Below are 27,394 nucleotides of genomic sequence, written 5' to 3'. Positions count from 1 at the left end.
CGATTTGCTGCATTTTAACAGTAGTAGATATCTGAACATAAAGTAGTTTTTAACTATTTCAACAAATTTATGATTTCTACAATGGCCTACTGAAATTAAAAAATACTTATGCGACAGTCCCCCTTGTTTCACTGGAGTGGACAGCTGGGCGAGTCGGTACATGATTGTTGATAGAAATCCGGCGCAAAGGACGGAGACAAAGAACAGGAGCACAGCATGACGCTGGCCTATCGACTGCTTTTATTTCAGAAACGCTCACATTTTCAGTGTCGATAGTCCAACATTGCTCTGCCTTCATGTTTTACGTCTCCGTCATTTGGGCTTGTTTCCTTTCTACAGTCTCCCTTGTGACAGACGCCCTTTTCGAACATAGGCTCTTTTGCTAGCCAGGAGAATAACGGAAACAAAAAAAAAAAAAACGTGAGCAGCCTACTTTTTAATTCAAAGCAAGATTTTTTCACATTACTGTCAGCCGTCGAAAAAGTTAAATTGAAACAATCCCAAACAGGTAGCTTACAGGCGAGAGACGGGGAATCTGGACGCTACCGACATTTGGACGGAGATACATGCACTAATACGCTGCGTGAAGCATCAGCTTTAAGGAGACAATAAATTTGGTTTAGGTTTTGCTCTATGTTGTATAGCGTAAGCGGTAAAAATACGATTAAATCTGCCAGCTGTGCTTGCAAGCTTGATTTGTTCATAACCTGCCAAAGTAACTAAAACAGAGAACCCCAATTCTCGCCACATTTCTGACGTACACAACTGGGGCAGTAACACCTAGCCTGCATTTTGGTCTCATAAGGCGAGCAGGCTCGCTCACTTAACAGCTGATGCCGTTATCTCCTACAGAGGGGGAGCTGAGCCCTGCGTTCGTTTCAACCGTAACCAACAGTACTCAAATTTCGGTCATAGGGGCTTCAGACCAAACTATTTCGTCACAAATACAGTTAGAAACAGGGAAACATAATGACCATGCTGAACGTCCATTCCAGGTGGACGAAGTGCACATAATTGCAATTGACCTATAGGCATGTCCCCTAAAACCTCTGACCTGTGTCGTCTGGGAGCATATAGGTACGTTTCCAAGAGGAGTGCTTTCTGTTTCCCTTTCGCTATCAAGGATGGAAGCTGAGAACAAATAGGTTAACGGAAGGGAGACTAGAAGATTGAGGATGCTAGTAGATAGTGAGTTCACATTTATTGATCACAAATTTCGCCCGGTATTTTTCTCAAATCATCATCACCAGCCTTACTACGCCCATTGCAGTGCAATGGCCTCTACCATAACTCTCCTACTAAACCTGTCATTTGCCAGCTGCGCCCACCGTATCCCCTAACTTTCTGCCGCTCCCTGCAACGCTTTTCTTCTATTGGAATCCACTACGGTACCCTTAAGGATCAGCGGCCTTTGCATTACATGCCTTGCCCAAGCCCATTTCCTATTCATTTCAACCAGGATGTCATTAACACGCGTTTGTTCCATCACCCACTCCGCCCGCTTCCGGTCTCTTAACGATACACGTATCTTTTTTTCCTTTCCATGGCTCGCTGCGTTGTCCTTAACTTAAGCTGAAAATTTTCGTTATCCTCCACGTTTCTGCCCGTAGGTGAGTACCGGTAAGATACAGCTGCTGTACACTTCTCTCTTGAGGGATATTGGCAACCTGCTATTCATGATCTCAGAGAACCTTCCATGTGCGCTCTACCCAATTCTTATCCTTCTAGTTATTTCCCTCTAGTGATCCCGATCAGCTGTCACTACCTGCCCTCTTTACCAATTCCAGCACCTCGCTGCTAATTGTGAATTGCTGTTCCCTTGCTAGACTTGAATATTACTTTGGTTTTCTGCATGTTAATATTAAGACCCACCGTTCTGCTCTGCCTGTCTAACTAATTGGTCATGCTTTGCAGTTCATTTCCTGAGTCGCTTAGCAAGACAATGTCATCAGCGAATCGCAGATTATTTAGGTATTCTCCATTAACTCTTATCCCCAACTGTTCTCTATTCAGGCCTGGGAATACCTCCTGTAAACAGGCGGTGAATAGCATTGGCGAGATCGTGTCTCCCTGCCTGATGTTCTTCTTTTGGAATTTTATTGCTTACTTTATGGAGGACTATGGCAGCTGTGCAGTTGCTATAGATATCTTTCATTATTTTCAGCTAGATTCTATTGGAATATCCGATAACGCAGGGCTTGCGTGTATAAACTCGCCGATTCGGTGAGCGGCCGAGCTGAGTCAGTGGCGCTCACTTGTGTTTCTTGATATCCATGATGCCGCCCTTCTGATAGCCGAGCCGCTCGGACGGATTCTCGCGGCACAGCCGCTTGATAAGCGACACTGCGTTGCGCGACATGGTGCGCGGGAAATCCAGCATGTCGATGCCGCGCAGGATGATGTTGTACGTCTTCATCGGGTCGTCGGCGGCGAAGGGCGGCGACCCCGCCAGGAGCTCGAACATGAGCACACCCACAGACCAGAAGTCCACTGCACGGTCGTGACCCTTGTTCAGCACAACCTCTGGGGCCACGTACTCGGGTGTGCCACAGAAGGTCCACGTCTTCTGACCCGCTGGCACGCGCTTCGAGAAGCCGAAGTCCACCTGCGAGCGTTGCGCAACCGCTGAGAGCACTCGCCATGAACGACTCGCGCAGCAGCAGCCTGCATTCCAGTCGCACAATTTTTGTGGTGTCTTAACGGTGCAAGAGCAGCTTGCCAAAGAGCCCGTCATAACCAATATGTTTGGTTCGCACAAGGGGAAGTCAGTGACCTGTTTTCCGAAGCGTTTCGTCCCAGCGAAGCCAAGTTGTCTATTTATTTCTGCGGTAAATTGTTGGGAGTAACTACGCAATGACATCACATGAGAACAGAATGCCGAATGGAGACTCTATCGTGGATGTCAGCCAAAACAGCCGTGATTCAGGTCCACTCCACCTTGGGAGTGCCTCTAAATGCGTTGGGATAAATTGCAATCTTCCATTGATTCACTTATAGATTGCATGCAAATCAAGCACTTAATCGGTAAATGCTTCTACGCTTTCGTGAATTGATGTGTGCGCGTTCAGAAAAGCTCCTTATTTTTGTCTCTCGCAAACCCGTCTGCCGTATGCTGATGTATCTATTCCTGCATGCGTTCGCAGTGGGCGTAGAGTGCATTCGAACAAATACAAATTAACAGCAGACATACTGAGCATGAGAGATTTCTTATGTAGCAGAAGTCCCCTGAAACCCAAGCAAACAGCCGGACCTCGGCCTGCCAACGCCATTGGACGGGAACAGCACATCTGTCCTGAGCTAGATTAAAGAGTGATTCTTGAAAAGGGACATCACTGCAGAAATTGTGGCGCCATCTCACAGAAATTCACAAAGTATTTCACATTTCCCACGTAGTTTCTCAGCGTAGCTTTCGGCTTAAAAAACACCTTTGTGTCTTATCAGTATGATTAACCTGGCGATGGCCCAAGGCACTGTTTTCTGAAGCGATCGTTAAGGAAGACGCCACTTTTAGTTCGCACCAACTACCTTGCGCAGAACAGGAAGAAGAGGCAGACGTTGTGGGTCATCAGAATCGTCAAGAAGCCGAATTTGACCTACCCTCCAATAGATTTCAACACTAACAGCGATCGACAGTAGTAACGGTGTGCACTACAGATACCTTTTTTATACTCACACTTACTTTAGAGATGACTACGTACGCCTTCTTAACGTCGAGAAGAAATCGGTTAAGAAGAACACAACACTTTTTAGAAATAATCATAAGGCAAATATACACTTCTGCAGCTTTCAGCGGGAAGAATCTCAGTGTCCTAGTCTGAGTAATATGAAATTCATCTTTCGTTAATAATTTGCTGAGTCCGTCAACTGGAGGGTACTTGCGACTGCTTATGTGCTTTGAATGCGAGACCGGTTTTCAATTTTTATTTACTTTTTATTTTTGTTTCTATTCTTTTTAAAATGTTTTTCACTTCCTTTCTAAATACACACCTACTCATTAGCATACAGTTGTAAGGCAACGCATATGCTAGGTTCATCTTTGTTCGCCAAAAGCAATAAGGTTTCGTGGCCTATGGTGCAATAAAGAGAAGAAAAGATTATGTTGCCTACGCGTTACGTGATCGCCTCGCTATCTGAAAATCCTGGGTTCTATTCCCCGCACCTTCGGAAGAAATTTTGTTTCTCTTTCGTACAACGGTGATGTCATCTGGGATTTTTGGGACCACTGCTGCTAGTCAACGCCGACGCCGGGTTTCATGCCGATGAGCCACATAATTCTTTCACACTAAAAATTGTTCATATTTTTTTCACCTTGCCACGACTGCGAAAACTATGATTGATTACCGGAGGCATTTCTGTCAGAGGTTGCCTCATTTAGGTGGGTGATTGAAATTATGGTACCAGAAGCGTTGCTTTGCACTGTGTTGAACGTGCTGTGCTAGCGGCCTGCGCACTTGACAGAGGGCGTGCTTCAGGAAGTTGAACAGCGTAACCGAAGAATGAATGAGTTCCTTTTTGAAGCCTCTCGTATACTCTTGTAGTGATGAAAGAGCTGTGGTGTCTTTCTGACTTGTGCGCAACTGTGGTAGAGCAAAACATATACACCCTTTGTCAACACTTTAGGGCCAAGTGCGGCTTGATTCTGGGCCACGTAGTGTGACTCGTTAAGCATCCCAAGCTTCTTATACCTCTTGAAGGCGAGAGGAATCTTGGTCCTGGCCTCTCCGAAGGTTAGGACTTGCACGGATGCTACCAAGTCCCACTACATAGCTTGGCAGCAAAGTCCCACGGGGTCTGAACTTTTGACAAAGGTTATACATGTGTCATCATGAGCTGCCTTGTGTACCAAGCGTTTCACAGAAGCCCTCCACTATTTTTTAAAAATGGGCTTTTTAGACGCATAAAGATGCCTTCAGCTGCACATTAAAACCAGTGCTGGCGCACATCAGTTCACAGATGAATCATGCTAACAATAAGCTGGTTAAATAATTTCTGGTAGTTCACTCTTGAACTGTTACAGTCAGGCGGCTGCTTGCTATTAGAGATTGGTAGCCGGTCATTAGTAATAGACATATCAGTTTTTGCAATTTAGAAAACGCGATTACCATCGGCTCTGCACCACAAAAAAATCTGGCCATCGCGCAGCCAAACACGAGCGCTTTCAGGAGCTCAACGCAACGCCGATAGAGCGCCTGTCCTTTAACCTGCTCTGTTCTGCCTGCGCTTCGCTGCGGTGCTCGCCGCTGCTCGCTGCTCCAGCTCCCCCGACAGCCCAACAACTGACACGCTAACTACAGGGTGACGTGTGCTGGGGGTGTTTGCGATTGCGAAAACCGAGCGCTTGTCGAGAGCACGCGCCTTTTGGCGCGTGATTGCAAAACTTTCCTTCATCTACACCACCGAGAGTAATCGCATTTTATACTTTCCATAAACTCATATGACTATTGCCAGCGGTTGGCTACAAGAGTCTAAAAGGTCAACTAAGAGAAAAGATAATTAGCTTAGTAGTTAATAAGACTCACTGCTGTTCTTATGCCCGTCAACACTGGTATCATTAAATTCCTTTAGCTATATTTATGCCCTAAAAAGCCTATTTTGAACAATTAGAAGTGGCCTTTCTGGAAACAACTAGCATATGGAAGGCAGGAGCAAACAGGAAGGTCATTTTCTCCTTACGTGTCAAGAGGTGCGCCCGAGCGCGCCTTTTAGTCGCGCTTTGCATTATGGGCCCCACACCGCGCCAACAGCGGGATTGTGTTCGTCTTTTGCGCGCCGCTGAGGCGTTGGTCGTGGCGCTAGACTGACAGCGGCTTATGCGATGGCTACCCAAAAGTCAGGAGTCGACCCTCCGGCATCCATAGTGTTAATTCCGTCGCCAGGGCACCTCAACTTCTTCCGGACGTTAAAGTGGCCCAAATGGCTTCAGACGTTGAAAAATTAACGATTCGCCGCAGGACTGAAAGAAAGGCCAGATCCATGTCCACACGCTGCTCTATAACACGGGCAGGCAAGCCAGGAAAATCTTCTGAACGTTTAGCCGCTCTCAAAAATAGACTAAAATGAAATGATCCCGGCCCAATCATGGAATCAAATAATGTGGTGTACAAAAGCGCACTTTTCAAGCGTAGACAACAGTAGCCTGGTAACACGGTCGACCATTTCGTAATCAACTTACATGATCTTGCAGACCCCTGGTATTTTTCTGCGTTCAGGGCACGATTGATCCGGAACAGATTTGTCGTGGGACGTACACACGCTGCGCTTTCAGAACCGCTCCAGATGCATTCGAGTCTTACTCTAGCAAAAACGCACGCGAATGCCCGCCTCAAGGCCAGCATCGGTAACTACGCACAACCGCGGCGACGTCAGAGGGAGTCGGGTTTGTAGCTCAACGACATACAGCGGCAACGAAGTTCGCTAACCTTCTAGTCGTCTGGTGCAGATTAATAAACAGGACTTGAAGCAGTGACGATGGTCAGGCAGTGCGGTGCAACAGTTTCAAGGGGCACTTCACTACAGTACGCGAGAATAGCCTCGCTTCACTACAGTACGCGAGACCAGCCTCCAAAGCCTTGGGGTAAGGAGTTTCTGCACTAAATGCAGAGCAGAAAGTTAATTTGTACGAGCAGTTACGAGTTCAACGGATAGGTTTGGGCAAACAACAATAACCGCAATGAAAGTAATGGCGAAGGTCCATTCCGAATCTCAAATCTCTGTTGTGCTGTATAGTTTCCTTGGGGTTCCTTCGAGGTAACAGCCCCCACGCGTATCTTGAAGCGTCAAACCACGGAAGACACTGTACTTTGTATATTCGGTGCACACTGTTCTCCCGCGACTTCCAGTCATTAAGGCCCTGTATGTGGTGAAGTTTTGTTCATGTGCTGTCGGATAAAGAGTTTGAAACCTTGTACCCTACACTGTTTGCAGGTCTGGGTAAAATGTTTGCCGAATACATCATTCGCCTGATCGCGGCCGCTCCACTTTTCGCCACATGCGCATCTCGTCGTGTTCCCATTTCATTAAGGGATGCCATGGAAGCGGAACTGCTGAAGATGAAACAAAGACGTGCGATTATAAAAGTTGATGAGTCAATCCAGTGGTCTGTGGGCACTGTGCGAGAGCTTAAGCCGTCGGGTGACGTGCGGATGTGCGCAAATTTTGCCGAGCTGAACAAGAGCGTGTTGCAGGAACGCTCAGTGTTGCCATTAGTTGATGTGTCGGGCCTAATGGCGGCAGCATCATATTTTTTAAGTTGGATGGTAACTCTGGCTTTCACAAAACTGAGCTGGCAGATGAATGTCAGCTGCTCACCACTTTCACCAGGCATTTCAGCCATTACGTTTTCTCCTTGTTACCATTTAGAATAAGCTGCTTCCGGCATATTTTCCGAAGCGCATTGACGAAACATTCAATGGCCCACGGGTCTGGCAAAGTAAATGGACGACATATCGGTTTTTGGCACATCTAAGAACGAGCGCGATGAGAGATTGCGTGCAGTTATAAGTAAGCTCGCCGCAGACGGCGTCACGCTCGACCGGGCTAAATTTTTCGTTTGGCCTTCTCGAGCTAGCGTTTTTCGGCTATGTTTTTGACCCAACACGCATTAAACTCAACCCTTTAATCGTACAACCAATCAGAGATGGCTGCACCGTCAGCGGTACCAAACGTGCGCAGGTATTTGAGCATCGTGAATTATTTGGGAAGATTCGTTTCAAATCTAGCTGAACTATCAGAGCAGGAGTCAGCTTTTGCTCGTGTCAAAGAACTGGTTTCGTCAGCAAAGTGTGTCAAGGTGAATTTACATAGGTGGGGAAAGCAGAGCTCGAATGCAGTCTAGAACCAAGCGACATCAGGTAAGGCTAGTTAACACATGCGCAAGAATGAATTGTGTGGACAAACAGAAATAAAGAAAATAAATCACTACACATTTGTGACCTATAGCCAATAAACACCATGTTAGATACTGGTTTTAAAATGTTTTATTTGTGAATATTTGGCTTGAAAGTGCAGCCCTTTTTTATTATAACTTGGGGGGGGGGCGCTTAAGCTTTGCTTTTATGTGTAAAACAGGATACCGTTATAGCGTACCGTCCTGATCGCTTAACCAACAGTCACACAACGACCTAAATGTTAATTCCAGTCCATGGTAGAGGGGGGGGGGGGCAGGTAGATGGATTTCTGGGCAACACAAAGTGGACAGGGAGGGGAAGTCTGGACGTGCTAGCCAAAGTTTCGACAATAATATTTGTCTTCATCTGGGTAAAGCGTTCATCATTGGTGGAGTTTAATTACGGCCTCACTCCAGGGAGGCAACCCTGGTAACGGGGAAGAGCGTAAAAAGTAGGAAGGCTGTTAGGATGGGAAGCGGCTCTATCCTAACCTCCTTCTCACTTCATCCCCTCCTCCCCCTCAACTGTGTCTGTTCCCAGTGAGTGGTGTGAACTTATAGGCATAGAAATGCTCGAGTGTGTGCCTATGAGAAACGTCGTGAGTCCACGGCAGTACTGACTCGCGTGGCGGCCAAGCTAGGCAGCCGCAGGTGTAGTGGCCGCTGGCTTACCAGTTTGGCGTATCCTGCAGAGTCCAAGACCATGTTCTCCGGCTTGAGGTCTCTGTAGACAATGTTCTTGTCGTGCAGGTACTGCAGCGCTTCGAGCACGCAGCCAGTGTAAAACCTTGTGGTGCTGTCGTCGAACGCTCCCCTGGACGAAACACACATAGCGGTGGTCACGTCGGCTGGCATTCACAGCGATAAAAGTATTTTCTTGACGCCGATTTGGCGAGCAGACTTTCGTAGAGCAAAACATAGCGGAAGCGTCGGTCTTCTTTAGAACGTATTAGCATGTGAAGAGAAATGAATAGCGGGTGTGCTCTCAGTACGCCACTGTGCAATGCCAAATTTCATTTAGTTATGAGCCGCAGCCAATTGGGGATTCAAAATATGGACAAAAGAGAAGACACAAAAACCAGGTGGATGGCGTCCGACTACGAATTGGCCTTAAACGGATAGGCTGCGTTAAGTTATACGGATACGTTGAAATCACGTGGCACTCAAAACCTAATAACATACGGCTCGACAGAGTTAAGCGGCGCTCCAGGATAACTTCTATAGGCTGTTCAACATTCACTCGCTATATTGCAGCGGCGCTGTAGCCGTTAACACTCGTTTTTCTCCGTGTGCAACTTCTGTTTACATATGTGCCGTCTTAAAATAATAAATGACGGCGAAAGAGCCGCCACTTCCTGATTTCGTTTTTCTTTGGGGGCGGGAGGGGGTGGGAGGGGTGCAGCAGATACTGTGCATTAGGATTCTGAAACTAAGCAGCCAATGCCCGAAGCTGAAGCCAATGCAAGAGACAACCCAGGAGAACATTTGGACCCTGAATGAAACGTTTCAGTGTTTATAAATCGCAAACTTGCTCCCTCCCGGAAGTGTGCAAAAAACGGTTTTCACAGTCGTACAGTGGGGGTGTGAAAGCTACAGTTGCGCCTTTTTTTCGACTGTTTTGCAGTTTCGTAGGTTTCCACTGATGACAACTGAACTTTCCATACCCAACAATTCTGGACAAAAGCATTTTTGAAAGGAATTATTCAAGAAGTTTCTCACGCGCTAAAAAACGAGGACACCGAAAGAAAGAAGTACACCGGACGGGTGCTGACTCTAACTTTATTGAAGCTGACACATTCTACGTTTATACACAATGAAGGACCAGAGCGCATGCGGTTGGGAAATTTCCGGCAGATTACGGAGAGCGGACTGCATGCTATCGCCTCTTTAATAATATCTATTCGCTGTCTCGCGGAGAGAATGATGAGGTGCTGAGGCACGTGTCGCCCCTTTGTTTGATAAAAAAACGCTTCGTACAATTCGCGTGCTAATCTGTCCTTACTTCTGTTTAGAATTATGATATGCTGAAGTTGTAGCTCACAGATTGGATCGTTCTCATCTTTGCAGGAGCGGCAGTGGGCGGGTCGATTTGATTTTCAACCGAGTCGGAAACGTTACCAAATGAACGTTCATCTTCCCTGGGACGTTCGTTCACACAGCGCCCAGTCTGCTCGACATATACTTTGCCACACTTAAGGGGGATTTCGTATACCACACCCGTAGCACACTGCACGTATGGATTTCTGTGCTTCGTCCCGCAGACGCAACTGTCAGGGCCGCAGCTACTGACCGTGGGACACTTCTTGGCCAATTTACTTAGCACAGAGAATACCTGCGGCATGCCGTACTTGTTGCCGACCCTTTTCAGGTTGTGGTACACCCTATGAATGTAACGGATCACCACTGGCTTGGCGCTACTAGTTGTAATTTTCTTGGTTTCTTCGGGCTCCCTTTAACTTTCTTTCTGCAAGAGTGTCTCGGTCATTTTTGTCAATACCTGGTCAAGGAACTCTGCTTTGCGCAGTCTAGCTACCTCGCCCTGAAATCTCATCTGCATCATGTGAGGGCACGACTTCAGGAGGGCGGATTCCAGAGAAAGGGTCGCAACAGCTCTCTTGACCGTTTTTGACTGTGCCGAATCAAAAGGTAAAAAATCCCCTACATTCATAGGGTGTCCCACAACCTGAAAAGGATTGGCAACAAGTACGGCATGCCTCTGGTCTTCTCAGCGCCAAGTAAATTGGCCAAGATGTGTCCCACGGTCAGCAGTTGCGGCTCTGACAGTTCAGGCTGCGGGACGAAGCAGACAAAGCCGTACGTGTGGTGTGCCGCGGGAGTGGTATACGAAATCCCTCTTAAGTGTGGCAAAGTATATGTCGGGCAGACTGGCCGCTGTGTGAACGAACGTGTCAGGGGAGATGAACTTTCACTTGGTAATGTTTCCGAGTCGTCTGAAAATCCTCCCGCCCACTGCCGCTCCTGCAAAGATGAGAGCGATCAAAACTGTCAACTACGACTTGAGCGTATCAAAGTACTAAGTGCAAGTAAGGACAGATTAGCACGCAAATTGTCCGAAGAGTTTTTTATCAAGCAAAAGAGCGACACGTGCGGCAGCACCTCATCTGCCTCCCTGCGTGACAGCGAGTACCGATTATTAAAGAGACGATAGCATGCAGTCTACTCTCCATAATCTACCTGAAATTTCTCACCCGCATGCGCTCTGGTTCTTCATAGTGCATAAATGTAGAATGTGTCAGCTTCATTAAAATTAGTTGGAGTCAGCACCCGTCCTGTGTACTTCTTTCTTTCTGTATCCTCGTTTTTATAGCGCTGAAAAACTTCTTCAAGAAACCATGCTTCACCAACTAGCCCCACAACATGTTTTGTAAAGAGTTTATCAAAGCAATATTGATATGTTGTAAGATTTCAATATAGATATCAATATTGTAACGGGGGCTTAGGTTAATGCTGAGGCGGCGGCGAAATTACGGCGGCGACCGAGTCTCTCGTCTGTTCAGGTCAGCAGGCGCTCGGTCTGAGTGGTGGCAGTTCTTCTTCTTCTTCTTCACCCCAGGTATATGGCACATACCCACGCGGGGGGATTGGCCAAGGTGTAGTTGAATAAACAAAGAAGTTTCCATGGAAGATGGTGACAAAATTGTAGCACCAATCGTGAATTTTGAAAAATCAATGAATAAAAACAAGAGAACAATATTGACAGTTAAATAACAGACAGCATTTTGGTGAAAAAAGAAGAGCTCGTAGAACTTTAAAAGAATTAGCACATCAACCTACCAGTTGCAATTATGTAATTGTGGAGAAACCCACAAATAGAACCTAATGCAAATCCCTTGGCGTTCGCACGAAACGATAATAATACTGGAAAAGATAAGGGGCGCCCTAACCTGGAGAGAGGGACCTCCAGGTACATCTTTCTCTGAAGTGCGAACCTTGAGCAGTAGAGGAGAAAATGGTCTAAAGATTCAACTTTCCCACATGCGTCACATAGGTTTGTCGGTGTAAACCCACACCTGCATCGATATAAATTCAAACTTAGAATCCTGCACCGCAACCGCGTCATTGTTACCTCACACAGCCTGGATTTACACGAACGGACGTTCCAATTATATGCTAAGTGCTGATAGTCAGTGGTATTTAGTAAGGGATCTCGCAACATGGCTGATATGTGTAGGAACCGCTGAAACCTGGAAATCGCCAGCAGGCTGAAATTCGGGACGGGATGTGTCACTGACCCGTCAAGAGCCGACCTTGCTAAGTAATCAGCCACCTCATTTGAATGAATACCTGCATGGCCAGGGACCCAGACAAAACGGACCACCTTCAAAGTGCATGGGACAAAAAATCGCAGGATACGGCTCAAAAAATCTTCTTGTGAAGTGTCAAGGGAGACTAACACTGACAAACAATCAGCGAGATTAATAACATGATACACATGGCATGGAATTTTGTGAAAGGCCATTCCAAGAGCCAAAAATTCCGCAAAGAATATAGGAATAAAATCTGGGATGCGGACAGAATAGCTCCATGCCAAATCCTGTGAAAGGATGCCAACTGCAGCTTTTTGGCAGTTGACGGAGGCATCGGTAGCAAGCACCGTATGATGGGGGTATTTCTCTATGTGATCCGAGAGAATACCGTTTAAAATGTTTGCTGGCATGTGTTTCGCATGAGATGGGAAGTTGTGGTCGAAATGGAATTCCACTGCTGCCGGCGTGTCATCAACCCACTGCAATTACCTGAGATCAACACCAGTCGGTGTTAAAAGGTTATGCGTTAACATAATTTGTGGCATTTGATACCGTGGCCAATGATGAGAAAAGAATAAGGCCGGCTGAGACACAAAAATAGGAGTACTGACATAAGTCACAGGGTCCATCGACCTGAAGAAAGTTCGCACCGTGAGTATTTGGAAACGGGAAGTTAGATCAGGGATACGGGCTTCCAGATAAAGCAGGGCGTTTGAAAATGATTTTGGGAGACCAAGGCAGAGGCGGAGAGCGCGCCTTTCCAGTAAGATCAAGGGTTGAATCTTGTAGCTTGCGCTACCAGAGAACAGAATGCAACCAAATTCAAGTATACGTCTTACGTAGGCTTTGTATAGTAACAATAACGTGTCGCGGCGCATCCCAAACTTTTTATTGGCGATTCTTGTCAGCCGGCCTAGAGCGCGTTCTCCATTAAACGCATTTTTCTTTATATGAAGGCTCCAATTTAATGCTGGGTGATGAGTAACACCAAGATATTTTAAAGATTCCACTTGTGGAATCTGGAGAGAGCGATGGACTAATGAAATGTGCAAAGGCCTGTCTGGAGGAAATACCAAAACTCCGCATTTGTCTACATTCAGGGATATATTAATACCCTGCAACCATACTCCAAGAGCATCCAAATATCCCTGCAGAATGTGGTAAAGGGAGTGGATATCCCTGGCTGAGGCGAAAAAAGCTATGTCATCTGCATACACAAAAACTGTTATATCAGGACGACTGCGGATGCCACTGACAAAAATATTAAAAAGCAGAGGCGATAGCACCGATCCTTGCGGCGCACCTCTTGATTGATAATATGTATTTGAACATAGGGTTCCCTCGGCGCAGTAAAAGAATCTGTCCTTCAGAAATTCAGATATCCACGCATAAATGTAGGTTGGAGGATGTAACTGAGCAAGTCGGTTAAATAAAATAGTATGCTCTACACTGTCATAGGCCTTTGCTACATCAAGAGTGACCAAAGTTGAAACTTCTCTTCTGCGTAGCGAGAGCCGGATTCTGCTCTCTAGATCCACATGCGCGGACCATATAGAGCATCCACGACGAAAGCCAATCTGGGCTGAGCTGAGACCTTTGATGTCATGAACATGCTTTGTGAGGTGACTGTGCACTATTCTTTCTATTAATTTGACTAAATTTGAAGTCAGTGCAATTGGCCGAATATTATCTAAGACGTATCCTTTTCCTACATCTTTCACTAATGAAATAATTTTCGCCGTCTTCCAAATGCTTGGAATCCATGCATTTTCCAGAGAAGCATTGACCATATCTCAGAGGGCGCATGTAAACTCCTGGGCTAAAATTTTAATCATACCAACAGTGACACCATCTGGTCCAGGAGCTGCAGGATGCAACATTGCCAGGACTGAGTGGAGCTCTGATGCGTCAACCTCGGTATATTCCGAAGAGGGTGAGATTGTGCGCAAAGGGACATTTCTCTGCGTCTGGAAGCGTAACGCCAATCCCTGAGCAATACACTCCAGGCTCTCCTGAGCCTTTTGTGGTGATAACACTGTTGAACTAGTGAGAAGAGGGACGACAGAACTTTTGTTACGGTCCATGAATATATACAGGGCTTTCCGATGACGAGGATTTGAAAAATATGTGTTTAAATTTTGGTTGTACTCCTTCTTGGCTTTTGCAAGTGTTCTTTTGAAAGATGCAGAGAAGAATTTGTAATTTAACCAATTAGCCGGACTCTGGTTGCAGGACAGCCTCTTCTAGGCCGCTTTTCTGCGACGATAGGCCTTCTCACATTCTTCTGTCCACCAAGGAGACGGCTGTTTAGTAGAGGCTGCTGTGGGCACAGCGAATATTGAGTGGTCTATTGCATTTTGCAAAAATGAAACCGTCTGCTGAGCTCTGTCATCCCGGCTTGTATTACGTATAGAGGCAAGTGAGGCGGACATCAGGTTTTTATAAATTTTGTGATTGACAAATTTATGTGTTGCACAACTAGCTTTAAGAGGAGATAACCGGATAGTGAAAGTTATAGGAAAGTGATCACTAGACGTACCCGAATCCTCTGTCGACCAATCAGTCACATCTAGCCTACCTGCTGAAAATGTTAAGTCAATGGCTGAGCGAGCAACCCCTCGCATAAAGGTTATTTCTCTAGAATTGCAGCAGCGTACAGCATTTGCAGACAGCCACGACCAGAGAAGCTGGCCGCAGGAATCAGTACGACTTCCCCAGTCACTATGGTGAGAATTAAAACCGCCTGCGATGACTGCACTGTTTGTGCCAGTCACCAAGCTGTCTAAACAGTCTGTCCTGTGTACACCTAAAAGAAAATAGACATTAGCAATTTTAATATCAGCACAATGCGGAAATAAAATTTTGATCGCTAAAAGCTCACAGTCAGGGAGAACAATTTTCTTAGAGCTAGATGCCTGATGACATAAATTCTTAGATAGCATGGTTACCAAGCCACCTCCCCTGCCAACATTTCGATCGGACCGCAAAACTCGAAAGTTTCCAATTGAAAATGATTTATAAGGTGATAACCACGTTTCTTGTAAAAGTACAATATCAGGCTTATGCTTGTGAGTAAGTATGTCTAGATCTGGAAGAGAAGACAAGACGGAACGGCAATTCCATTGTAACACTTTGATACGTGCCATGATTACTGACCAATTGAAGAGGCCGAAACCGCCTCTTTAAGGATATCAACATGGGGATGAAGTTTGGGTGGTCCCTTTTTAGCTTTAATCTGTGGAGAACTAGAATTAGATGGTGATGAGGAAGCACGGCGCTTCTGCGTAGGGCACGACATTTCGACATCTGTTGTGCAGATGTCACTGCGAGATTCACTGCTAGGAACAGAGATGTTAGGTGGGACCTGGGGAGCATCAGAAGGTGATGTAGAGCGGCTAGCACTAGCTGCAGAAGCTGAAACAGATGCAGACGTTGCTGCCAGGACGGGTGTTGATGGTGACGCAGACTGAACTGCAACAAACTGAGCCAACGCCTCAGAGAAAGAGTTTAGCATTCGCTCAACCACATTATTAAGAGCTTTTTTGACTGTGGTCACAATTGAGGCAGTCAAGTTGGACTCAATGTCCCCAACAGAAGCGCGCACACGACTAGCATATGAATCTTTTTTCCTGTTAAGAACCGCGTAAGCATCGGCTCTTGAGCACCGCTTCTCTTTGATAATGTCCAACAAGCTACGCTCTTCACTACGTTTTGCGCAGTTGGCATCATCAGCTGAGTGACTGTTGCTGCAGAGGCAACAATGAGGCTGCTCTGAGGTGCAGTTATCAGCAGAATGAACATTTCCACATAAACGGCAGCGTGTCTCCGACTTGCATGCTTTGCCACTATGCCCAAACCGCCAACAGTTGGTGCATTGAAGAGGGCGGGGTTCTAGAGGGTCCACACGGTATACTATCGGCCAGATCTTTAGTTCAACAGGGCAGGAAGAGCCAGCAAAAGTTGTTATTACGGACTCGGTAGCAACACGCCAGCCATTTACCTCTCTACTGCAGCGGTAGACTGAAAGGACTCCCAACGCCTGCATCCTGAAATTCCTGTAAAATTTCTTGCGGGGATGATGCTGGGTCGACACCTCTTACGATACCCTTGACACATGCAAGCTGTTCGGGAATGAATGCTTTCACCGGCAGCGAGCTGAAATTTTTGCTCTTAAGCAAGTCTGCAACACAAGCGATGTCCGAGGACTTGCACACAATTCCTCGACAGCCAAATGGACGCACCTCCGAGATCTGCCGGTATTGGGCGGTCAATGATCTTAGCTCCTGTTGAATTAGTTTGGGGGTGTTCATTTTGATCACACCCTCACCGATTCGGACGATATCCACGGGAACCGCATCAATGCCATTTTTGTGAAAGGACTCAAGTGGTAGGCTTTGGGCTGGCAAGCTGGCAAACCAAGCTGCCGACACTCCACCTGAGGAGGTCAACGACATCTCTCAGCAAAACGCACTCTCAGGTTCACGTGAACTGCGTCTTAAACTACGCCTTGGCCAAAACCCCCCCACGTAGAACGGGCTCACTAAGGATGTACAAGCCGGAACCACCAGAAGATGCAGAAAACAGCAGCGGCCAGCAAGAACACGTCGGCACGTCCGTCTTCCCTTGCATGGTGGCAGTGCGGCTACCTCTTCTTCTTTTTCTTTTCCTCCGTCAGGCTACTTCTTCTTCTTCCTTTCCTCAGTCAAGATAGGATGATGCTTTTCTTCTTCATAATGGCCCCGGGGAGAAAAGGAGCCATCCTGGCGACTCAGGGTGCCGACAACACGACTGGGTCATAGTATGGCTTGAGTCGTTGGACATGCACAGTTTCGCGACCACGTCGGCGAAGATCGGAAGACGGTGTGAGGGGCTCAATAAGGTAGTTCACGGAGGATGTGCGCTCTAGGACGGGGTAGGGGCCATGGTATTGCGAAAGAAGTTTCTTTGAGAGGCCGGGAGCAGTGGAAGGGATCCACAGCCAGAGAAGTGAACCAGGTGAGAAATCCGAATCAAGTTGACCGTCGTCATGGCGGTGTTTCTGGCGCCCCTGAGTGTCTGCCGTGAGCGACCGTGCTATCTGGCGGCAGTCTTCGGCATGCTTGGCAGCTTCAGAAATAGTTGTACACTCAGATGAGGCAGGATGGTATGGGAGAACTGTGTCGATGGGAGCGGATGGATGTCGGCCGTAGAGCAGAAAAATGGGGAGAAACCGGTGGTGGACTGAGCTCAGTAGCAGTGTTGTAGGCGTACGTAATATAGGGTAGGACGAGGTCCCAGTTCGTGTGGTTAGCAGCAACGTACATGGCCAGCATGTCGCTCAGAGTGCGATTAAATCGTTCAGTTAGACCGTTTGTTTGCGGATGGTAGCCTGTACAAGTCCGATGAATGATATTGCACTTGGCGAGTAGAACTTTAACGACATCAGACAAGAATACGCGTCCCCTCTCACTGAGGAGTTCACGAGGAGCACCGTGGCGAAGTATAAAGCGCTGCAAAAGGAAGGACGCCACTTCACGAGCTGTAGCAGGTGGGAGCGCGGCGGTTTCTGCATACCGGGTCAGGTGGTCAATGGCAACAATGACCCAGCGGTTGCCAGCAGCGGTATATAGCAGAGGGCCGTATATATCGATGCCAACACGGTCGAAGGGGCGAGGAGGACACTGCAGTGGCTGCAACTGTCCAGCAGAGTGATGAGGCAGTTGCTTACGGCGTTGGCAGGACGGGCAGGAGCGTACGTACTTGAGGATGAAATTATACATGCCTCGCCAGTAGTACGGGAGACGGATGCAATTGCACGTCTTGAAGACTCCAGCGTGGCCGCATTGCGGGTCAGCGTGGAAACAGGTGCAGATTTGGGACCGGAGATGTCGGGGGAGGACGAGAAGCCATTTCCGTCCGTCAGAGTTATAGTTGCGCCGATAGAGTAGATCATCGCGAATTGTAAAATGTGAAGCTTAGCGGCGAAGGGCGCGGGATTCTGGAGGCTTAGATGGGTCGGAGAGAAAGTCAAGAAGAGAGGCAATCCATTCATCTTTACGCTGCTCAAAAGGCATGTCGCAGGTGGTGAGCGAAGGCGCAGAGGATTCGAGGGCGGAGAGGCTGGCAAGCTCGGCCGGTATCGAGGAGCGGGACAGGGCATCAGCGTCCTGATGCTTGCGGCCCGACCGATATAAGACACGTATGTTATACCCTTGGAGGCGGAGAGCCTATCGAGCCAGGCGACCAGAGGGATCTTAGAGCGAAGAAAGCCAACATAGGGCATGGTGGTCGGTGACCACGTCAAACGGACAGCCATAGAGATAAGGTCGAAACTTTCCAAGGGCCCAGACAATTGCCAAGCACTCTTTTTCCGTCACGGAGTAGTTGGATTCGATTTAGTGAGGTTGGGGCTGGCGTAAGAAACCACATATTCCTCAAATCCAGACTTGCGTTGGGCGAGCACAGCCCCAAGGCCAATGCCACTGGCGTCCGTGTGTAATTCAGTTGGGCTTGCGAGACGAAGTTACGCAAGATGGGTGGTGCCGTGAGGAGACTGCGCAAATTGTTGTAGGTGTCGTCGCAGGCAGGCCACCAATTCGAAAAATCCACATTGTTGCCGAGAAGCTGAGTTAAAGGGGAGCAATGGCCGCAAAGTTGCGAATAAAACGTCGAAAATAGGAACAGAGGCCTAGGAAGCTGCGCAGCTCCTTAATGCAAGTAGGATTTGGAAACGCAGTCACAGCACGAAGTTTGGCGGAGTCGGGGCGGACGCCCTCTTTTGACACAACGTGGCCTAAAATTGTCAGCTCACGAGCAGCAAATCGACACTTTCTTAAGTTCAGTTGAAGGCCGGCGTCCGTAAGGCATGTTAAGACGTGCTTCAGCCGGGATAGATGAGTGGCAAAGTCGGGCGAAAATATCACGATGTCGTCGAGATAACACAAGTATGACTTCCATTTCAGGCCACGCAGATTGCTGTCCATCATGCGCTCAAAAGTAGCCGGAGCATTACAGAGGCCAAAAGGCATGACGGTAAATTCATACAGGCCATCAGGGGTCACAAATGCGCTTTAGGGTGGTCGTCGGCTGCCATGGGGGCCTGCCAGTACCCAGAGCGCAAGTCGAGAGAAGAGAAGAGTTCCGCTCCTTGAAGGCAGTCCAGAGCATCATCAATGCGCGTGAGAGGGTAAACAGCCTTTCGTGTGACCTTATTCAAGCGGCGGTAATTAACGCAGAAACGAATACAGCCATCTTTCTTTTCCACGAGGACCACGGGCGAAGACCAGGGACTGTGTGAGGCCTGGATCACGCCGCTCTGAAGCATGGTGTCAACATGGTCTTGAATAACTTGGCGCTCACTGGCTGAGACACGATAAGGGCGCTGACGCACAGAGGCGTGGTCACCGGTGTCGATATGGTGGGCGACAGTCGACGTGCGGGTCAAAGCGGGTTGGTGTGAATCGAAGGAGGACCGAAATTGATGAAGCAGAGCGAGAAGTTGAGTTCGTTGAGGTGCAGCAAGAGAGGCGTCAATGGAGGGAAGGAAAACGTCTGGAGACGAAGTGTCGAGTGCAGAAACCGGCGGGTTGAGGGCATCGACAACAAGGGACGGGGAATCGTCATTTTCATCGCGGTAGAGAATGGAGTCAATGATTTGCACGGTACCAAGGCACTCACCGCGACGTACAGCGGAAGCATATGTAAACGGATTGGTCACGAACAACGCGCTAAGGCCAGCTGACATAGTGAGGACGGCATAAGGTATGGACAGGTACTTGCGGAACAGAAAGAGGGGCGAGGGTGTAAAAAGTACGTTGCCATCGCGTACAAGGTCAGAAGTGAGGGGCAGAGGAACAGAACAGGCATGCAGTTCAGTGTCTTCGGCAACGACGGCTTTGGCAGGAGCAGCAGAAGGGGCATCGGGCGGCGAGGAACCGCAGAGCGCAAAGAACTCAAGTTCAGCACGAGCACAATCGATGACTGCGTTATGGCACGACAGGAAGTCCCAACCCAAGATGATCTCATGAGAACAGGTTGGTAAAATGACGAATACTATCACGTAGAGGATTTCCTGAAAAATTACGCGAGCCGTACAAGCCGCTAACGGCGCAACGACAGGTGCGGGCGGCTGTGCTGGTGCGGGGGGAGGGAGCGGTGGAAGGGCCTCAGCCACTTGTTCGCTGATGGTAGTGCGAAGGTCGGGCGCCAGGAATGGAGATTGCACGGAGCGGGATGGTAGAAGCGACAGCTGACGTGCAACTTCCTCACGCACAAAATCTTTGATGTTGCCAACAGTTGCGAGTGGTCGGGTGCAACAGACAGGCCGGGAAGCGACTCGACAGGCGCTGCTGCGTGCTGGCGAGTGATGAGCCTCTGCTTGCGGAGCTCGTCGTAGCTCTGGCAGAGACTGACGACTTTGGCAACGGTGCGGAGATCTCGCGACAGCAGCATCTGAAAGGCGTCATCCTCGATGCCTTTCAGAATATGCTTGATTTTGTCCGCCTCGGACATCTGGGCGTTGACGCGCGAGCCAGGTTGACCACGTCTTCAATGTAGCTGGTGAACCTCTCACCCGACTGCTGAGAGCGCTCGCGTAAGCGGTGTTCGGCGCGTAGCTTGCGCAGAGGAGGACGTCCGAACACTTCCGTGAGGTTTGCCTTAAAAGCAGTCCACGTGGAGAAGTCTGCTTCGTGGTTTCGAAACCACAGGTTGGCAACGCCAGTCAAATAAAAGATGACATTGCTCAACTTGGTGCTATCGTCCCACTTGTTATACGTGCTCACCCGCTCGTATGATGTGAGCCAGTCTTCAGCGTAATGATCGTCAGTACCGCTGAAGAGTGCCGGGTCCCGCTGCCGGAGGGAGCCGGAACAGAGGACTGGAGAGCGAACCTGCACGGCTTGGTGGTGGGCGGCTTCAGGCATAGCGGGCATAGCGGGGGCCGGTAGCGTGCGGTTGCGCAGGTCCAGGGTGGTACGAGGTTGCTAAACCGAACCTCCACCAAATGTAACGGGGGCTTAGGTTAATGCTGAGGCGGCGGCGAAACCACGGCGGCGACAGTCTCTCGTCTGTTCAGGTCAGCAGGCGCTCGGTCTGAGCGGTGGCAGTTGGGCTACCTCTTCTTTTTCTTTTCCTCCGTCAGGCTACCTCTCCTTCTTCTTCCTTTCCTCAGTCAACATAGCATGATGTCCTTCTTCTTTTTCACAGTATATTCGCTGGTCTCGCGTCGACAGGCTTCCGTTGTTATGATATTGACATTTTTGCTATCGTAAAAGGCGTTCAATATTAATTTTCTAAGCCACTCTCAACTGCGCGATAGGAGCTATGAAAACACTACCAAAAAAAAATTAAAGATTTTGCAACATTTAGTAAGAATGGACCATTATCTTCAATATTTCCACATCAGTGCTAGAACATGGCTTACAGTTTTCGAATATTAAAATTTTTGTCCAAGAATGATGGACATGTTTCGGAAACCTGTCGACGACCTGTCTAACTTTTCTCTAGAATTATGGCATTCTAAAATATAATTATGCTGCTCAGATGTGTTTTTCACGTAGTCTCTGAACTTTGGCGGTTGAGTCATATTTATCACATCTGCATGTTGTTTACAGAGGTCTTTTTAAAAATATATTCGAAAAATAAAAAAAGAGCTTGCCAAAGGAGGTCAAACTTCAGCAAATTCGCTAGCATAGGTAGATTATGCTAGCAAAAACACAAGTGAAAATATGCTGTTCACACAACCGATTTTCTTTGAGCATTTTGGGACCTGAGAACTGAAATTCCTGCAGAAACAAGAAATTTTCTGTGGCATTATGCAGTCCGCTCTTGTAACGACAAAGCTGGTTCTTGCCACAAGGGTCGACTTCACTATACAACAGAAACATCTGTGGCAATGACAGGACGACAAAAAATTTTGGCCTATTTGGGACCGGCCGTGTTGTATTTTTCGGCAGGATGCGCCACATAGTTATCAGAAAGAAACACTACAGGTGAAGTGTTTATTAAATGAGTTCTACAAAATACTCTGTTGACAGGGTTCGACAGAGAAGAGACCATGGCGACACGCAGAACAGTACATTACCATGACGCGCATGTTTTATAGAGGTTTATATGCGCCATATAAGCGAGCCCCTTTTTGAATCCAGTTATGCTAAGTAGTTCAGGAAAAATAATTCAGTTTTTACCACAATATAGTGGCGCAAATCTCTCTTTGTGCAGACACCAAAGCTGCAGCTGTCATTTGTCAATGAAAAGCTCGAATATCTGACATCATTTACGATTGAAGAACTGCAAATTTCTTCAAAGAGCATCCGTTCACCCTTACGCACCTTTTCATCCGAAGGGGGTGCAGCAACCTTGCACCCATGCACCTTTGAAGTCGGCCTGGGCGCACTACGGCGCTAACTGGCTCACGCAACCTTTTGCAAAAAAGCTTGAAAAAGTAAGGATGCTCAAATGGTGCAGCCAATATTATTCCGTATTTAAGGGTGCTATTTTTTTTTACTTTAGGAGTTACGATGTTGCGCATTAAATGAAACTACTGCATATGATGTCTGAAAATTATTTTCCTACCTAAACCCCATGTGTATTCGTAAAATTTAGCTTTCCAAATGATGGCGTTAAGGAAATGCGCGAGATGGTACACGTGTTCGGGCTTTAAAGGCATTTGAACCTTTCGAATGTCTCCGCGGTGCTCAGTCTACTCGAATGATACTTTAATCGAATGCCGTTGTAAAACTTCGTGTAGTAGCAGAATGCCGGCAGCTGAATAGATTTACATTCTGTTAGACAGAATTTAAAACACCCATGTGGAACGACTATGATTGCTGTAAATCGCTGCACAGCTATGTCTCACACTACAAATTGTGAGCGAATACAGTCCAGCCGTGATATATCGAAACCAAATATTTCGAATCATCGAAAATACTGAACACAGATATCACCCTTTTGCAAATCCTGTGCAAGAGTAGAGGAAAGTCGCGCATATCTAACTTTAATTTCCCCAGTCGTTCGGTATATCAGTTCTGCTAACGGCGCTTCCACGAACATTCTTCGTGCACTGAGATGGCCGGGGTCGACAGCGCGGCTTTGGGCACCTGCTAGACGCGCCGACGCTGTAAAATCGTGTAATGAAGTGAACTTTCGGTATGCTTCATGATGACCGTCGGTCTCTTGTACTCGTTTTTCAGACCACATCGGTGACATCCGATGAAGCAAACCAAAGTAGTGTCTAGCGGTGGCCCTCGCCTCGAGTGCTCAGCTGCGGACGGCGTTCCGGAAACCAAACTGTACCTTAATTTGAATGAGGTTATTATATTTGTGATGTGCAGGTAAACGGGTTAGATAACTTGTGAGGGGGTTTGTTTGTGCCAAAGCACCGTCCGACACCGCGTTATTGCGATGCGGGTTAGGCCTACAGACGCCCTGCGAGCGAGCGCTGCTAGCACGAAGGCGGGCGGCACGTCGCTGCAAGAAGCACGTCACTACTGTGGGGGCAACGTATCGTTCCTTGTGGGTTAGAGAAAACGTTCTATATTGCCGTTTTTTTATTTGTAGGATAATTGGCACACCGGGATAATAGTCGATTCCCTTCCAGTTCGATATGTCCGGGTTTCAGTGGAACACATGCTTCTGAGAAGCAGCCTAACACGTCGTAGCAAGAGCAGATTCAAGCGTTCTGCATGTATGTGGGCCTTCATGAATCGTTTTTGACAAGAGCGCATGAAACAACAGAGAATGAGATTAATCGTACTGAGTATATATTGCAAGACAGCAGGACAATCGTAAGCTTACCGTACATTCTTTTCATCGAAATGAACTGCAACTTTGTCGGAAGTGTTTGTTTCGTTGAGATTTATATTATGGACTCTGATTTTGCGCTTTCAGGTTAACCCCTTTTCGAGTTTTTGAAGAGGCACCAAGTCCGTTTTTTTTTTCTCAGAAGAAACTGCGTTTATTTATTTTCCCAAATAAGTGCGCCTTGCACTGAACCGTTAAAATAATATGTCAATAATTCTTGAGTTGTTAGACACGCATGTGCGACCGCGCCTCTGGTCTTTTGCTTCGATTAGGCTTTAGTGCGAGTGACTAATTCAAAAAGAGGTGCACATTTTAGGTTGCAGTGTGGGCACCAACACAGTCTGTTGGCTCTCGGTCCCCATCCTCGTCACATCGGTGCCGTCCCTTTCATCCGTGTTTCTTTTCGCGCTGCACCTTATTTACACTCAGAATGAGCCAAGCCAATGTCCAACGATATATGAGACAGATACTGCGCCATTTCCTTTCCACCAAAAAACCAATTATTATTCAACCATTCTGCTCCACGAGCACGTTATAACAGTTTTAGGGAGCAATGCGTAGCCGCCACTTTTACTACGGCCAAACCTCGTTATAAGCAGACGGTTTTATAACGAATTATTGGATATAAAACAGAAATAGTTATTTCCCTTGGAAGATTCTATAGAAGGCCCTATTTGAAGCCTAGTTTCTACAGAAGATATACGTAACCCTAAATAAATTTCACTGGCCATTTTACGTTGGGTATACAGTCAAACTTTGCTATGCCGAAGCGGTACATAATAAAGTAATGAGTATAAAAAATGAACCGCTCTTCTCCTTGGAGGCTACCGCAGAAAAAAATATGTTCGATGTCTCGTTTATAAGGAGTTAAAAATTCCCCCGATGGGATATAACTATCGTCAAGTCTATTTCGCGCCAGGTGTATCGATTCAGATCAGTGCGCATGAGCCCCGTGGTCATCCCCTCAACACAGAACCCTCCCTCTCTCATGTGTCTTCCAAAATCCACCGCATATACCCACGCCGCCACGCACGGAGCGCGCTCTGTAGCACTGGGCCCGCACCGGAGAGGAAGAGCATGCAGCATGCAGTGGGCCTCACCTGTCCCTGAGGAGCGACCAGACCTCGCCCCCAAGGCATGCCTCCATGAGCATGTAGACGTACTTCTCGTCGCGGAATGTCTTGTACATGCGGCAGATGAAGGGGTGCCGGCAGCCCATCATGAGCGTCTTCTCGCTGAGCACGTGCTCCTGCTGCTGCGTCTCCACGATGTGCTTCTTGGTCAGGCACTTGAGCGCGAACGTGCGGCTGCGGTCCTGGACGTACTGCACCTGCGGGGTGCACAATGTGGTGGTTAAGGGGGTGACAACGATTATTTGGTAGGGAGACGCCATTTTGTTTCTCGGGGATCGCGCAGGCCTCTGGTGTGGACACGAAGCAGCAGTTCGCTACTGCTGCTGCGATGGCGTGGTTGGGATAGTTCTTTAGGCTTAAGCCTCGCGTGGGGTGAGTAACCACTCTTGTGTCCTCTTTAGGCAGGGGAGGTATAGTCTTGGTCGGCGGTACCGGCCGGGTGTGCGGGTTTGGACAGAGTTCTTTCGGATGGAAGCGTTACCACTCACGGCTTTGGCGGCTTGCTCGCCTGATGCGCTCTGCTCTGTTCTGGCTGCCCTGCGGAGCTTCTTCACTTGATTTTTGCCGAGGGCTTACTCTCACGCGAGTTCGCGTGCGAGTGCGTTCCCAGCAGGCTTGGTAGAAGCCAGGTGCCTTTGATCGTTGTTTGGCGCTGGGTCCGGGCAGTCGGATTCTTGCGAGTCGCGCATGAGATGGCAGGGATGCGTACCCATTGCTCCATTTTTAATTTCACCTCCTCATAGCCTTTATGTAACAGATGTTATCGTAATCGGTCTGAAGGATTTTAGGTGTATCGCATGTAATTTCCCTTTATAAACCAAAATAATTTTGCACTCTCGCCATCTGTAAGGAAATTGCTTATTTTCCATGAATGCTTCCAATGCTTTCAAGAGCGCGTCTTTGCTTCTTGGACCAAGTTCAATAATCAGCTTGATTAGAATTTCTTCCATGCCTGCGGATGTTGGTTTGAAAATATTGGCTTCCGCCTTTTTCCAGTTCGGAGTGATTACCCTATCGTCGCTCCTGAACGACTCATCTATAGATGATGTAATGTAGCTCACAGCGTTTTCCCTCGGACTAGAATCCGTTCCTGACTTCTTTGATTCTTTTTACCCAGTCAGATTATATGGCTCCAAAATTTCTTTGATGCACCTTTAATTATATTACGAAGTTAAACCATCCAGCGATCATGGGACTGCTTTATTTTTCCTTGGGCGAGGGCCTGTACTTCCCGTTTCTTTTGTCGTTAGGGTTCCTAAGTTTGTCTATTTTCTGTTGCGATAACTGCGCCCTCTTTGCCTCTCAGTACTTCTTTGAAGCCAACCATCGGTGTTCGAAGCCTCCTCAATTTGATTTGGTTTCTTTTGCTTCCAACCTCTCATTAGGTGTCCCCATGCGGAAAAACTGCTGTGAAACAGCATGAGTGTGCCCCGAATTTTTCTAGTGTTTGCTCACTCTTCCAAGGTGCCGGTACTCCGCTTTATCGATTTGTTTGCGATGCAAGACGCGACCAGATTTATCTCGATTGTTTGCACCCAGGCGGAGCCGATTCTAGGTTGTTCCAAAATGTAGGTGCTTTGCACGCTGTAATTCGAAAGTTAGCTGCCAGCTTTAAGTTGAAAACGGCCGAGAGCGGCAGACATTCCGTTCGATGACCATCGAGCACGCTTGTTGCTACGCCGCCAGAGAGTGATTCAGTCCATTGCGGGTGCAAGTCAGCGAAAATAACGAGTTTTTTAGACGCCATTTTCGCTGTCGTTCCGCTCTCAGGATTGCAGTCACCACTTCGTGACATCTGGTGGAGGTCCAGGCTAGCCTTCCATGTTCCGGACGCCCCATTCAAGTCAGGACTACAGCCCTCAGTGCTTCGCACCCGAGGACGAGCCAGCAACTCTGCGAGCCAATCGAAGTCATCAGGGAGAGGAGCGTGAGTTCGGGACCGTGCCGGATCACACCAGACAGCGAAGCGACGCTGCTACGAGCACCGCAACCTCACCAAAGATGTCAGCACCGATCATGCTGCAGCAGCCGCGGGTGCCGCCAACTTTCAATGGATCCCTCGGCGAAGACCCCGAAGAATGGTTGGACCAATTTGAGCGCGTGGCGTCATAGGTATGATGCGGCAAAAATCGGGTACGTCATTTTTGCACTCGAGGGCTCAGCACGCACGTGGTATAAAAACCATGAGTCATCCCTAACGACATCGGAGCTATTCAAGAAAACTTTTGAAGATGTTCAACAGTGTCGTGAGGAAAGAAAGAGTCGAACGACTCTTCGAGTCCAGGATCGAGGTTCCGAACGAGCCCGTACGTGGTTACGTAGAAGAA

At 47.9% G+C, this 27,394-nt stretch overlaps 1 protein-coding gene across 1 annotated transcript in view; it reads right to left on the bottom strand.

Moving 5' to 3' along the window:
- Positions 1-27,394, bottom strand: part of LOC144116041 (cGMP-dependent protein kinase, isozyme 1-like) — an 827,405-nt gene that overhangs the window by 7,061 nt on the left and 792,950 nt on the right. Inside the window, exons 12-14 of the mRNA XM_077650707.1 lie at positions 25,035-25,264; positions 8,558-8,699; positions 2,256-2,605 (exon numbers count right to left, since the gene is read on the bottom strand). Coding sequence (XP_077506833.1) covers positions 2,256-2,605; positions 8,558-8,699; positions 25,035-25,264 — 722 coding nt within the window. The remainder of the gene's footprint in view (positions 1-2,255; positions 2,606-8,557; positions 8,700-25,034; positions 25,265-27,394) is intronic.

This window comes from Amblyomma americanum, chromosome 1 (genome assembly GCF_052857255.1).
Source record: "Amblyomma americanum isolate KBUSLIRL-KWMA chromosome 1, ASM5285725v1, whole genome shotgun sequence".
Lineage (NCBI taxonomy): Eukaryota > Metazoa > Arthropoda > Arachnida > Ixodida > Ixodidae > Amblyomma > Amblyomma americanum.
This window is presented reverse-complemented; position numbering and strand designations above follow the sequence as displayed.